This window comes from Pectinophora gossypiella, chromosome 21, assembly GCF_024362695.1.
Source record: "Pectinophora gossypiella chromosome 21, ilPecGoss1.1, whole genome shotgun sequence".
Lineage (NCBI taxonomy): Eukaryota > Metazoa > Arthropoda > Insecta > Lepidoptera > Gelechiidae > Pectinophora > Pectinophora gossypiella.
Genome location: NC_065424.1, coordinates 990,695 through 1,004,434, shown reverse-complemented (window position 1 = coordinate 1,004,434; position 13,740 = coordinate 990,695). Strand labels below are relative to the sequence as shown.

The following is a 13,740-nucleotide window of genomic DNA, read 5'->3' as shown; positions in this document are numbered from 1 at the left end:
ATTATGACAATACCGTGTGGAAATCGAGTTGACTCTTTTTTTGAAAAGAGGACATTGGCTTTATCCAGAATTCTTCCATTCTTATTATTTCCAGAACGGAAGGTCCAACTTTTCTTGGTGTTGATAGATTTGTGTCTTGTCTCGCGAGTGATTTCTTGATAAGCATATTATTATTGACCTAAGCAACCACCCCATTTCAGATATCTCTTAACCGGCTAGGTATAGCTTCAAAGGACTACTTCGCCGAGACGAAATGGGAAGAGCCAAAGATAACGCGACACAAGGAGCCTACAGACGGCGCCTACCAAGGTGAGCTGCTGCTTCGGGGACCTGCTGTATTCTCCAGGTTAGTCTTACAATATCTTCATCGGGGTGGGGTTCTAACAAAAATAGAGAGGAGACGAGCAGACACGCGCGGGATCGACCAATCACCACGATGGAGAGAGAAGTTCTATTCTGTCTCTTCCATGGAAAATTCCACTGGATATTAACTCAGAATCACGAGGTGAATCATCCCCCTCAGAATTCGGTACGTCGTCGCTAACACCCTATATACCATAGAGGTAAATGAATATAATTCATTAGCATTGATTAAAAAAATAATGACTCTTTCAGAAGTCTTTGAAAAATCCGAAGACTTAGCTAGTATATTTCTCAATACTTTAACAGGTACTGGAACCGCGCTCCCAAGCTGGATGACTCTGACTTCATAGACGAGTGGTTCCGCACGGGCGACACGGTGTCCTTCGAAGACAACCGCTTCCGCATCCTTGGACGCACCTCCGTCGACATCATCAAGACCAGCGGGTACAAAGTTAGCGCTCTTCAGGTAAACAATACAACAATTTCAAGTTATACTTGTCATTTTCTTGTCCGCCGAAAAGGAAAGGGACGGATGATTGACAACTGTTAATTTTAAAATGAATGAGTGAATGAATGAATAACCCGAGCAAACAAAAAAGGCATCCCACTGATATGCAACTTGTTTGACGTTTGATATGTGTGTCTAATTCTGTCGGGTTAATGGCCAATGCCAATATACAACGTTTCAGAAGTCCCAAGACTCCCAAGATACATAATGATGAACTGAATGTGTTGTGTTAACCGTAGTAGGCCAGGAAGACATCACGCATTGTAAAGAAACCCACAGTCCAGAGAATTAATGACGTGCTGTTTATCACAGGACTATAGGTCTCCTCGTAATCAATCTTGTATTTTTGTTGGAAACCTCTTGGCACTAATCTCGCTTTGTACCTTCCATCTGACTTCTTTGCAAAGACGTCGGCAGGCATTTCATCCTTTTGTTGTGAATATACCACCAATCCACATTAAATGTTTTGCCCCTTCCTTTTTGATGCGAACAGCAAAGGACTGGAACTGTCTGCCGTCGTTTGTTTTTCCAACTCCAAGGAGTAGAGTGAATAGGCATTTCCTAGGTAAGCGTGATCCATCCTAGACCACATCGTCATTTATCATCAGGTGAGATTGTGGTCAAACGCGAGCCTATTTTATTAATAAAAAAAATAAAAATGTGTTTCGGAACGTCTAAAAAATTGGCTAGTTGATATAGAATTTTATGACTTGAATGAATATTTTCAACAACAATGATATTTAAAATTGACAAATGTTTATAATGTGACTAATTATTAGGTACTTACTTAATTCCTTGATGCTTAGTACTGACATTATTTGTAATATTGTACGTCCGACATGGACATGCTGTTGAGACAATTTCATAATGTTTGACACCTGCATCTCTGACTGTCATCATTTCGCTGACTGTCATCCAGGTTTACGCTCCGACCTCGGGACACCATGATGACGAAGTGGAGACTATGTATGAGGAGATTTCTAAAGCCATGCATAGCCATAAAAGCCACTACACGATTGTGATGGGGGACTTTAATGCACAGTTGGGGAAACGTTGCGGTAACGAGCTGAGAGTGGGGCAATTTGGATTTGGGGTCCGGAACACCAGAGGCGGGATGCTTGCGGACTTTATGGAGAAGGAGAACCTCTATATGATGAACTCCTTCTTCAGGAAGCCCGCGACCCGCAAATGGACCTGGATGAGTCCCAGTGGCAGGTATAAAAATGAGATCGATTTTATCATGTCGACGAAAAAGCACATATTCAATGATGTCTCTGTGATCAATGCCGTTAAGACGGGAAGCGATCACCGCATGGTAAGAGGCACATTGAATATCAATATCAAGTTAGAAAGATCCCGACTGATAAAATCCACGCTCCGACCGGCGCCAGCCCAGATCCAAAACCCCGAGCGCTTTCAGCTCGAGCTTCAAAACCGCTTCGAGTACCTTGAGAACTGCGCAGACGTGGACGATATAAACGACCTGATGGTGGATGCTGTCCGTACGGTAGGTTCTAAACACTTTAGAACCCGCCGTACCAAAACGCAGAAACTCTCCGCACACACACTCGAACTCATGGATAAGAGACACGAAATGAGGCTGCAGGACTCAGCGGATGTCTTACGTTATAGACAACTTAATAGACAGATCTCGAAGTCTTTGACGAGCGACCTTCGCCAATTTAATACTAAACGTATTAAAGAGGCTATAGAGCGGAACAAGGGCTCCAAGGTGTTCGCAAAAGATCTGTCTATTGGGCAAAGTCAACTAGCGAGACTGAAAACTGAGGACGGCAGAATCATTTCGTCGACTCCCGAAATCCTGAGGGAGATTGAGAGTTTCTATAGACAGCTATATTCCACGAAAACATCAGGCGAAAGCATGGCTCGAGACCCTCGAGCCAAGCTTACCCGACACTACACTGAAGATATCCCGGACGTCAGCCTGTACGAGATTAGGATGGCCCTCAAACAACTCAAAAACAACAAAGCGGCAGGAGATGACGGAATCACAGCAGAACTATTGAGAGCGGGCGGAACGCCAATACTTAAAGTCCTCCAAAGGCTCTTCAATTCCGTCATATTTCAGGGCAAAACGCCGAGGGCATGGAGCGGAAGCGAGGTGATCTTGTTCTTCAAGAAAGGTGATAAAGCCCTACTGAAGAACTACAGACCTATCTCGCTTCTGAGCCATGTCTACAAGTTGTTTTCGAGGGTCATTACGAATCGTCTCGCTTGCAGGTTTGACGACTTCCAGCCTCCCGAACAAGCCGGTTTCCGAAAAGGCTTTAGCACCATAGACCACATCCATACGCTGCGGCAGGTTATACAGAAGACCGAAGAGTATAATCTGCCACTTTGCTTGGCGTTTGTGGACTATGAGAAAGCCTTTGATTCGATCGAGACCTGGGCTGTGTTGCAGTCTCTTCAGAGGTGCCAAGTGGACCATAGGTACATCGAAGTGCTAAGGGACCTCTACCAAAATGCCACTATGTCAGTTCGAGTACAGAACCAGAGCTCTAATCCGATCCAACTGCAGCGAGGAGTGAGACAGGGAGATGTCATCTCTCCGAAACTGTTCACTGCTGCATTGGAGGATATTTTTAAGCTTCTGGACTGGAAAGGATTTGGCATCAACATCAACGGCGAGTACCTGACGCACCTTCGATTTGCCGATGATATAGTCCTAATGGCTGAGACCCTGGAAGACCTGAACACCATGCTCGAGCATCTCAGTAACGCATCCCAACGAGTGGGTCTTAGCATGAACATGGCAAAGACAAAAATCATGTCCAACGACCATGTCGCACCCACTCCAGTTCAGGTTGGGAACGTTACACTCGAAGTTGTAGACCAGTACATTTACCTAGGACAAATAATCCAGTTAGGTAAGTCCAACTTCGAGAAAGAGATCTCTCGTCGGATCCAACTCGGATGGGCAGCGTTCGGGAAGCTGCGGAATATCTTCTCGTCCAGAATACCTCAGTGTCTCAAGACGAAAGTCTTTGACCAGTGCGTGTTGCCAGTGATGACCTACGGCAGTGAGACGTGGCCGCTTACTATGGGTCTCGTGAGGAGGCTCGGTGTCGCTCAGCGGGCAATGGAGAGAGCTATGCTCGGTATTTCCCTGCTGGATCGAATCAGAAATGAGGAGATCCGCAGGAGAACTAAAGCCACCGACATAGCTCGGAGAATTGCAAAGCTGAAGTGGCAGTGGGCAGGACACATAGCGAGGAGAACCGATGGCCGATGGGGCGGAAAGGTTCTGGAGTGGCGACCACGTGTCGGACGACGCTCAGTGGGTAGGCCCGCTACAAGGTGGACCGACGATCTGGTGAAGGTCGCGGGAAGCCGCTGGATGCGGGCAGCGCAGGACCGATCGTCGTGGAGATCCTTGGGGGAGGCCTATGCCCAGCAGTGGGCGTCATACGGCTGATGATGATGACACCTGCATGTATGTACCTACACAGCTTCTCAATAAATGTTTCTTGTTTTGTTTCTTGAAGTATGTGGCCTAATCTGTATTAGACTGGTTTTCCCTTCGCGGGTTCGAAGGTCAGTCTTTCTGCCTCTCCCCGCTCCATCCCTCCCTCTCTCTCTACCTATGTTTTCAGTCTTTTTTATGTTTATAGGTCGAATCAGCAATGCTTGAGCATCCAAACATAGCAGACGCGGCTGTATTGGGCGTGCCAAACGAACACTCCGGAGAGATCATCGCGTCGATCGTAGTTCTAAAAGACAAGCAAATCAAATTGACTTTAAAAGATCTCAGAGACGACCTCGGGAAAAGATTAGCCCCATACCAGCTGCCGAAGACTTTGCTAATAGTCGACGAAATGCCCAGAAACGCTATGGGGAAGCTTGACAAGAAAGAAATTAAGAAGCTGTACGGGAAGGAATTGGTTTTGGAGAAGTGATTTTGAGTCTTAACACTGGCAGGTAAACATTTCAATTTCAATAATAGCCATTTCAGACGCAACGCGACATAACCCAATAGAAGGACGTCTAGATACCTTGTGTTTTTCTACACTCAAATTTTTCATTCGAGTTGGTAAAATTACAATTTTTTAGGGCATTTTACGGCATAATTTTCACAATATACATCACAAAATAACAAATAAAGGTCTTTAAGGGACTTTCCAGGCTAGGTTCCACAAAAAAGAAAAACAGATAGCGATGTACAATTTTTCTAATAGTTTAACCTTCTAACTTCATGGATAACAGACATGCATCTTTTATCTTTGTTTTTGGGTATAAATGATGACCCTTGTTATTACACCGAGGCACAACCGCACAATACATCCACCATTCCACCCATAATTATTGTGATCAAAATAAAGAGAAGCAATATAGGTGGTAATATAATTCTATACATAATGTAATTCAAATATCAAGCAACAATTATTTTTATTATTATTTATCTTTATATATTTATAATTCTCTCCGAAGAGGTTCAAGTCGCACGGGCCGTAGCCAAGTGCTTTTATTGTTTCAGAGATAAAAACTTCCTTACGATGCGGCATGTATTTAGAATTACTGCTTTTTGAAGAAGCGTGAGTGTGGATGGATGCATGTTGAGAGTTTGGAGACTAGTGTGGAGTGTTTTAGGTATGACGCCTGTGGTGGAAACAACGATGGGTACCGTTTTAACAGTTCTTACTTGCCACTGTGTTTGGATTTCTATAGCAAGGTCGGTGTATTTGGCAATTTTTTCAGCATGTGTAGTAAGTAGTTATTATTATTATTATTTATTTATTTATAAAGGTACATACAACATTACAGTGTAACCCAATGCGCTGTATGACGAGAAAAAAGAATTTAATATATTTATATATGCTTCTGCGATTACATTGTATTTTTAAACTAGAGTACCTAATAAGAAAATAGATAAATATCACGCTTAATCTTTCGAACGCCGGAACGCAGATCTCGACCAGACACAATGTAAAATCTATTGTGTCTGGTATCTCGGCATATGAGAGGTTAATCTGAACAGCGCCATCTATATAATTTCCAAACAGTTTTTTGGGAAAAGTATTTTAGAAGGTTCTATTCCGCGTTACTTGTCGCGTTGCGCCTGCCATTCTAGTACAGTGCAGCTAATTTTTACCCAACTGTAGCGAAGCAAAAAGGGCTATGTGTTTTTATAAATACGTACAATTAGATGTTTAGTTTATTAAATTGGAACAGGGGAAATATAATGGATTAATGAATGATTGATAGTGGGATGCCAAATAGATATTTTATGCGTAAACTCTTGTAATAAAGTTATGGAAAAGTTATTCAAAAATCAAATCAACAAAATATTGATTTACCAAAAATCAATACTATCCTCGTGTTTGAGACTACTTTCACACCCCGGAGACTTCATACAAACAACCTCGTTTTACACAGACACTACACACTGACGGTATTGTACGCATCTGTGTGTGTGATGTCTGACGCCATATTATGATTCAAGTCTAAACTGTGTTCGAGGGGGGGGGGTGAGGTAAACCTAGCTCAGACGCTGGTGGGGGGCGGGGAGTTGCCGTTCTATACGTAGGTAGTATTATTCCTTATTCTATACTACTTTTAAGCAAATATTTACTTGTGTTAGTAGCCCCGATCTTCTATGTGATACATTGGTAATCGAAATCGAAAATAAACGTAAAAGAAGTACAAAATGAATAAACAATAAAATAAAAATTAAAAAAATAATATACCAAAAAAGAGGAACATTAAAAACAAGTGGTTATGTGTGTAAACTTAAGATCTATATTAGTTGTGTTAAGAGTTGTTAATATAATTAATGTAATATCGATTGATGGCTGTTTGGAACGGATAGTGAGAAATACAGACTTGGAGGGGGCAAATCGTAGATGACTTTGCAAACTGACGTATCTGCAATAGTTTTGCCAAAAAAAAAATGTTTTAAGTTTACGCGGTTATTTATCATAATTACTGTTGCAAGTGCCATGATCACGGGATGACTGATGAGATTGGAGTGGAATCAAATACATAAACAAGCGGCAAAGAAAGAGGGTAGACATGTCTTGCCCGTAGAAAATTATGGATCTACCTACTCCACTCCAATCTCATCTGTCATCCCGTGATCATGGCACTTGCAACAGTATCGAATTATCGGGAGTCTCATAACATACATAACATAAACAGCCTATATACGTCCCACTGCTGGGCACAGGCCTCCCCTCAATCAACCGGAGGGGGTATGGAGCATACTCCACCACGCTGCTCCAATGCGGGTTGGTGGAGGTGTTTTTACGGCTAATAGCCGGGACCAACGGCTTAACGTGCCCTCCGAAGCACGGAATCATCTTACTTTTTCGGACAATCAGGTGATTCAAGCCTGAAAAGTCGGGAGTCTCATATCACTGTTTTAGACGCGGTAAGAACCCATTGTTATGTGTTTTGATTAAAAAAAAATTGTCTCTTATTGACAATAGCAGAAGGTGCAAATCAGATTCGCCAGAAAACCCACCCTAGACCACAACGTCACTTACCATCAGGTGAGATTGTGGTCAAACGCGATATATGTATGTATATTTAAAAAAAAGACGTAAGAGATAAGTAACGGAAAACCGAACAATTTATCTGCGCCAATAGAAGAGTTTTGACGCTTCCAATCGCTTCACTGACTGAATTTATATGTGCCTTGTATATATAAGTGCATACCTACAACGGTGCTGATTCCAGTACTTTGGTACCATGTCACATTAACTTTTTTGACAAATTGAACTATAAGTCTCACTAAATGTCAAATATGTTAGTGCGACAGAGTCCTAAAGTGGGTAGATTATATTGCTCATGACTGTACTTACTGATATATTGAATATATGTATAATGTTGAGTTTAATAAGATAAACGAATGAACGATATTTATTAATAGACAAAAGTGCAGCTTTGAGCATTACCAACCACAATGAGAGGGACTAATTATCAAAATAATTGAATGAGTGCAAAGCGCTCCTTATTAACCACTTACCCGTAAAGCGGTGTGCGGTGAATTAAATGTTTTATCTATATTTTTAATAAGTTGTTTAGTTTTAGAATTTTAGAATAATTCGTTGTACCAAGTTTTATTCCTTTGACTGAATATGTCTTAAGTTGTTGCTAATTAAATAAAATATATTGTTGAATCATTGTGTTTATTTTTTATACTAATAGTATTATTCGAACAGTCTTTACTTTGAGAACATAGTACAATGTATGTCATTAATTAATGTGATCGCATTTTAAGTTCTTACATTTACCGAGTTACAGATTTGTCAAATCATAGTCTGCGTAATTACTACTATTATAATTTATTAAGTAAGTCTGATAGCGAGTGTTATAGGTACAGCCACGGTACAGCAGCTATGAAGCCATGCTTTCGTGGTGCAGTCAGAAGCAAATAGTGACAGTCACAGTATACAATTATACATGTAGTTAGCAACATACAAAATGTCCAATAATTAGGGGCGTCCAAAGTGGCCGTATAGATAGTAACACTAAGTGACCAAATACATCGGCACAACCTGCGTGTTCAAAAAGTTAGCAACAATCTAATCGTCCAGATTCGCGAGACGCTTACAATGCCAAATAGTTCGGCTAAATTATGTCGGCGTAAATATGACAACACTCACTGCGCCAATCGTATCCAGGAAGTCAAGATGTTCAAAAATATGTGGACGATTAGGTTGTTGCCAACTTTGTGAACGTGCAGACTGTGCCGATGTTTTTGGTCACTTAGAGTGTTACTTTAATCTGTTCCATGTAAGCTCTTCTTAGTCTTCCCCTTCCTCTCTTTCCTTCTAGCTTTCCTTCTATGATGTTTTTAATGAATTTTTGAGGTTAACGTCGTGTCTTATAGGGAAGTCAAGGAATTGGCCTTTGATAGACTGGAATGGAAAATGCTACACCGACAAGAGCGTGGCTCTTAAATTGATGATGATGAGAGTGTTACTATCTATACGGCCACCTTGGACGTCCCTAATTATTGGACATTCTGGATGTTGCTAACTATATGTATACTTTGACTGTCACTATTTGCTTTTGACTGTACAGCACTCGTAGTCAAATTATATCGAAAAAATCAACACATTTTTTCACTATTATATCTATCTATAGGTAAATTAATATCACATGGGTCTAGTAACTTCAAGAAAACTGCGCGCCGCCGCTGTCATGTTGCTCAAACACGGCGGCGTGAATGTAGCAGACGTTATAGTGTCCGACCAACTCGAATATGTAGCCACTATTGTCGCAGCCACCCCCATCAACATTACTATAACAGCCAACATAACATCGTACCACTTAATACTATACTGATCAATCGGACCTTTCTCCACATAATTATCAATGAAATCATTGGAAAAAGTACTATAAGTATTCCTTACAGAACGCCAATTTAGAGGAGAACTGTCGCCGTTACGGTGGCCATTTTGAATACCATTCGCGCCATTTTCTATTTTGAGGTTATGTTTTATCATGTTGGATTTCATGTAGCAAAGACGGAGGAAAAATAGAGGGGGGAATATGAACATTAGAGGTCCGGTCAATGTGGACCCTACTAGACCCATGACTAAGTCGAATCTCGGCACGGATTCACCGAGAAATACAGCCAACGCGACAATGCTCGACCTGACGAGGCAGCGTTGCAGGCAAAATTCTGAAATAGAAATCGAAAAATATTTTTTTAAATACTTCTGTTTTAAATAAAGTCTCAATCAAGACTTGACCGTACTTTTATCTTTAAAAAATGTTTCTTTAAGTAATTCATAAAAAACGATTAGTGACCGCGAAATTAACATGCGATATTTCGTTAAAATACTTAGATTTAATTAGTTCAAGTGAAAACTTAATTATTGTACCTATTAACTACTTTCCAAGAACAATAAATAACTTGATAACAACAGCTTCTTTATTTGAAGTCAAACACAGCATGTCGTAAAAACCAACACGTTTCTAACACATTTGGACCATTACTTCTTTATGGATAATGGGACCATTATTTTTTGTGAAAGTAGGTAAATTTTGTATGGTTTCTGTAATAATACAGGATGTTAGGCACACCGTACCGTATTTGAGGGGGGCCATTCAGCTCATAATTGGTTTTTATTTCTATTCCGTAGTACTTTTGCGATAGATAACTCTAAAGTTTTCGTTACGGTGTCCCTAACATCCTGTATAAAGTATGTATATATTTGATTAATTAGAGATTATAGTCGTAGGTTTTTTTTTAATATTTCTTCCTGATTTGAATCAAATATTTCGTGCTTTATTAAGATTTATAAATCTCACCTCTAGGTATTTTAAGTAGATCTTCGATATGCTGGAATAAGGCGGAGTTGCCGACGGCACTGGAGAGACACAGCTGCAGGGTTACCAGCAGAGCTACCACGTATAAAGGCACCGAGGGGGGGATGCCTGCACAAGATAATATACTCGTTAAAGGCTGACTGCAGGCAACAACCGCAAGCGACGTGACTGCGGAAGGTATTTCATAGGAATATCTGCATACATACATAGTCACGCTTGAAAGATGTAGAGCATGGTATAAGAAGACCAGGGGGGTTAAAATGGCCACATCGAAGCAATTCATCTAAGAAAGCAATATTTCAATTTGACATTGCGCATATAAAAGTAAGTGCGCAATGCAAACAAATGTCAAATAGCAATATTGCTTTCTTCGATGAATTGCTTCGATGTGGCCATTTTAACCCCCTGGTATGCTCAAAACTGACAGCTAGCATTTCAAGGTTAGCCCAGCTGACGTCATCCGACCTTGCGTTGCCATTTCGTAAAACATAAATTACCCACGTCCAATGTTTTTATTTTACTTTGCAAGGAAATTTTGTACTACTAGTAAAAGATTTACATACAGTTTTAATGAGTTTTGTATATGTGACAGATAATAGTAATTGAATACATTAGTCAGTAATTCACTTAATTTTCAATAATAAAATTTGCGTCCTTGGAATGTTGGAGATACCAATTTAATGGTAACACTTACGTCATCAATGGGCTAGCAATGCCGGCAATGATTGAGCATACCTGGTCTTCTTATACCATGGATGTAGGTAGTTTAACACGTTCACTGTATAACTGAAAATTAGATATGAACCCCTCACGTGCAATAATATTTTTCGATAAACACATTGGAATTTATGTAAATAGACACTGTGACAAGAAAAAATGTGCCCCACGTATGGGACATGCCCGTATGAGTTTCAAATTTAATGCCTCATATGTGGTTCATAGACAGTGAACGTGTTAAGAGTTTTAAATTATCTACAGGATTAATATTCCGCAAGTTTAGACTTGTGGACAATATTAGGCCGAACGGGCCTGATAATAGACTATATTTTACCCGCGTGGATATCAACCCCTATTTCCATCCCTTCAGGGGCTGATTTCCGGAAAAAAACTGTCCCATGTCCTTAAGTACCAAACTATCTCCATCAAAAGCGGTTTAAGCGTGAAAAGACATGGCTTATGTATCGACTACTTACTTACATCAGTAAGCAGTAACCGGGATCAACAGCTTAACGTGCCTTCCGAAGCACGGATCGTATTACTTTCGCACAATCAGGTGATCAGCCTGTAATGTCTTAACCAAACTAGGGACCATAAAGTAATTCGAACAAATCGATTCCCAGGACCTCCGGATCGTGAGCCCAACGCTCAACCACTGGACCTCGGGGGTCGTTGCTTTCGCTTATATTAGTTTAGTATGGATATACCTTGCAACAAGTTGCTCTCGACGTGGTTCCCGTACCGGGCGGCGGCTAGCAGCGTGGTCACAGCAAATAGGGCTCCGGTGAACAAAAACCCGCCTAGCGCCGCCCAGTGCACGCGCCGGCTGTCTTTCATGTCCACTTGGATGGTCAATAGCATTGGGTGGATGTCGAACTGTGGGGGATAATAATTCTTCTATCGTGTGGGTTGTGAGGTGGATTACCAACCTCATCAACCCTGGTGTCTGGGTTACTATTGAGCCGCCAAAGGCCCCTGACATGGCTCATGTAACGACTACATTCTTACATCAACAGAAAAAAAAACAATAATGTAACAAAAAAAAAATAATAATAACATAACATCACGCATGCCTGTCTGTGATGAGGGACTTTCCAGGCCACTTTCCCCAAAAACAACATAGATGGCGTTGTACAGATATAACGTGATAATTACCTATTTTCTCATTACTCGGGTACAAAAATACAAGGTGTTAGTGACATCGTAACGAAAACTTTGAGGGATGATTGAGGCCGTGATTCTGAGTTGATATCAAGTGGAATTTTCCCTTACGGAAAATAAGTTAAAAAAATACAATTTTTCATGTATTTTCCGACAAGAAAATCCACTTGATATCAACTCAGAATCACGATCTGAATCATCCCTCAAAGTTTTCGTTACGATGTCACTAACACCCTGTATTCTTGTATGTACTTGTACGGTGTAAGTGACATCGTAACAAATACTGAGGGGGATGATTCAGCTCATTATTCTGAGTTAATATCAAGTATAATTTTCCATCGCAAAAGTATAGAATCGAAAATTATTTAAAAAAAGTTACATGAATTTCGCGACGGTTTCCACTTGATATTAACTCAGAATCATGGCATGAATAATCCCCTACAATATTCGTTACGATGTCACTAACACTCTGTATAATGTAACGGCAGAGGCAAATACAATAACTCACGTCAAAAAAAGCATCTGTAGATCGATTGGGTCTACCTATGGTTACCACATCTTTGGAATATTGCAAATAAATTATACCACACACTTCGCTCGACCATTATAGACGGCGATACGTCTCACCTATCACGTTAGTCTAACAGAAAGCTCGGTGAGGTGTGGTTACTTAGTTCATTTTGCGATAAATGTACCTCTGACTACCCCAGTTGGGATATATTCATGACCTTTTTTAAACGTTATGTTGTAGAGTCTTTTCATAGATACGTATACGAAAGAAACATCTGCATGTTTATAACGTCAAGGATATTCGTTTGGAGCCAGTTAGACAACAATTTTTAGTATTAGTTTTAAAATGTTAAACTAGATTATAATTACCTACCTATTTGATTTAATTAGGCACTGGTTTAGGCAACTTTTTGCCTAACTTTAAATAAATTACAGATATTTTTAATTTACAGTTTTCAATTTATTTGCTAATGCGCTTATTTAAGCAATAAATTGCTCTAATTAATTAGTCTATTTTTGGTAAATTAGATACGATGGCTCAGTGATCATATCCTCCGCATTGCTTTCGAAGGTCGCACGTTTGAATCCACGAGCCTTCATCATCAGCGTTATTCCCGTTTATTCCCGAGTATGTTAACTTAACCTAAAAAGTCCGGTTTTTTTACAGAAGTAATTGCATTCAATCAAGTAGATATGGTTAATACATGTTTACCTATCGACCTCATACAACTTTATTTGGCTTAGTTGCATATTGACAATTCATAAAAAGTCCTCTACGCGCAAATTATGCAATTTGCCAAACGTCGCATTCGCAAAGTGTCCCATTCACATTAATTTTCCATTGATGCAAAGGCGATGGAAGCATCATACATAGATTTAAATCAATAATTAATTTTATTTATTTGAATCGTGACAGCCTTGTGGTCTAGTGGTTAGAGCGTCAGGCTCACGATCTGGAGGTCTGGGGTCGATTCCCGATGGGGACATTGTCGAAATCACTTTGTGAGACTGTCGTTTGTTTGGTAAGGACTTTTCAGGCTTGAATCACCTGATTGTCCGAAAAAGTAAGATGATTCCATGCTTCGGAGGGCACGTTAAGCCGTTGGCCCCGGCTATTAGCCGTAAAAACACCTCCACCAACCCGCATTGGAGCAGCGTGGCGGAGTATGTTCCATACCCCC

At 40.5% G+C, this 13,740-nt stretch overlaps 3 protein-coding genes across 5 annotated transcripts in view; 1 reads left to right on the top strand and 2 right to left on the bottom strand.

Annotated features, from left to right (window-relative positions):
- LOC126376534 (malonate--CoA ligase ACSF3, mitochondrial) overlaps nucleotides 1–8,028 on the top strand; it is a 33,917-nt gene extending 25,889 nt beyond the window's left edge. Inside the window, exons 9-11 of the mRNA XM_050023992.1 lie at nucleotides 201–346; nucleotides 670–829; nucleotides 4,504–8,028. Of these exons, the coding sequence (XP_049879949.1) occupies nucleotides 201–346; nucleotides 670–829; nucleotides 4,504–4,788 (591 nt within the window). The 3' untranslated portion in view covers nucleotides 4,789–8,028. The remainder of the gene's footprint in view (nucleotides 1–200; nucleotides 347–669; nucleotides 830–4,503) is intronic.
- LOC126376480 (exportin-2) overlaps nucleotides 1–13,740 on the bottom strand; it is a 192,327-nt gene that overhangs the window by 92,634 nt on the left and 85,953 nt on the right. The window lies entirely within an intron of this gene.
- LOC126376562 (probable sodium-coupled neutral amino acid transporter 6) overlaps nucleotides 8,001–13,740 on the bottom strand; it is a 25,289-nt gene continuing 19,549 nt past the window's right edge. For both annotated transcript variants that reach the window (XM_050024033.1, XM_050024035.1), the window contains exons 7-9: nucleotides 11,596–11,764; nucleotides 10,154–10,279; nucleotides 8,001–9,521 (exon numbers count right to left, since the gene is read on the bottom strand). In XM_050024033.1, coding sequence (XP_049879990.1) covers nucleotides 8,992–9,521; nucleotides 10,154–10,279; nucleotides 11,596–11,764 — 825 coding nt within the window. In that variant the 3' untranslated portion in view covers nucleotides 8,001–8,991. The remainder of the gene's footprint in view (nucleotides 9,522–10,153; nucleotides 10,280–11,595; nucleotides 11,765–13,740) is intronic.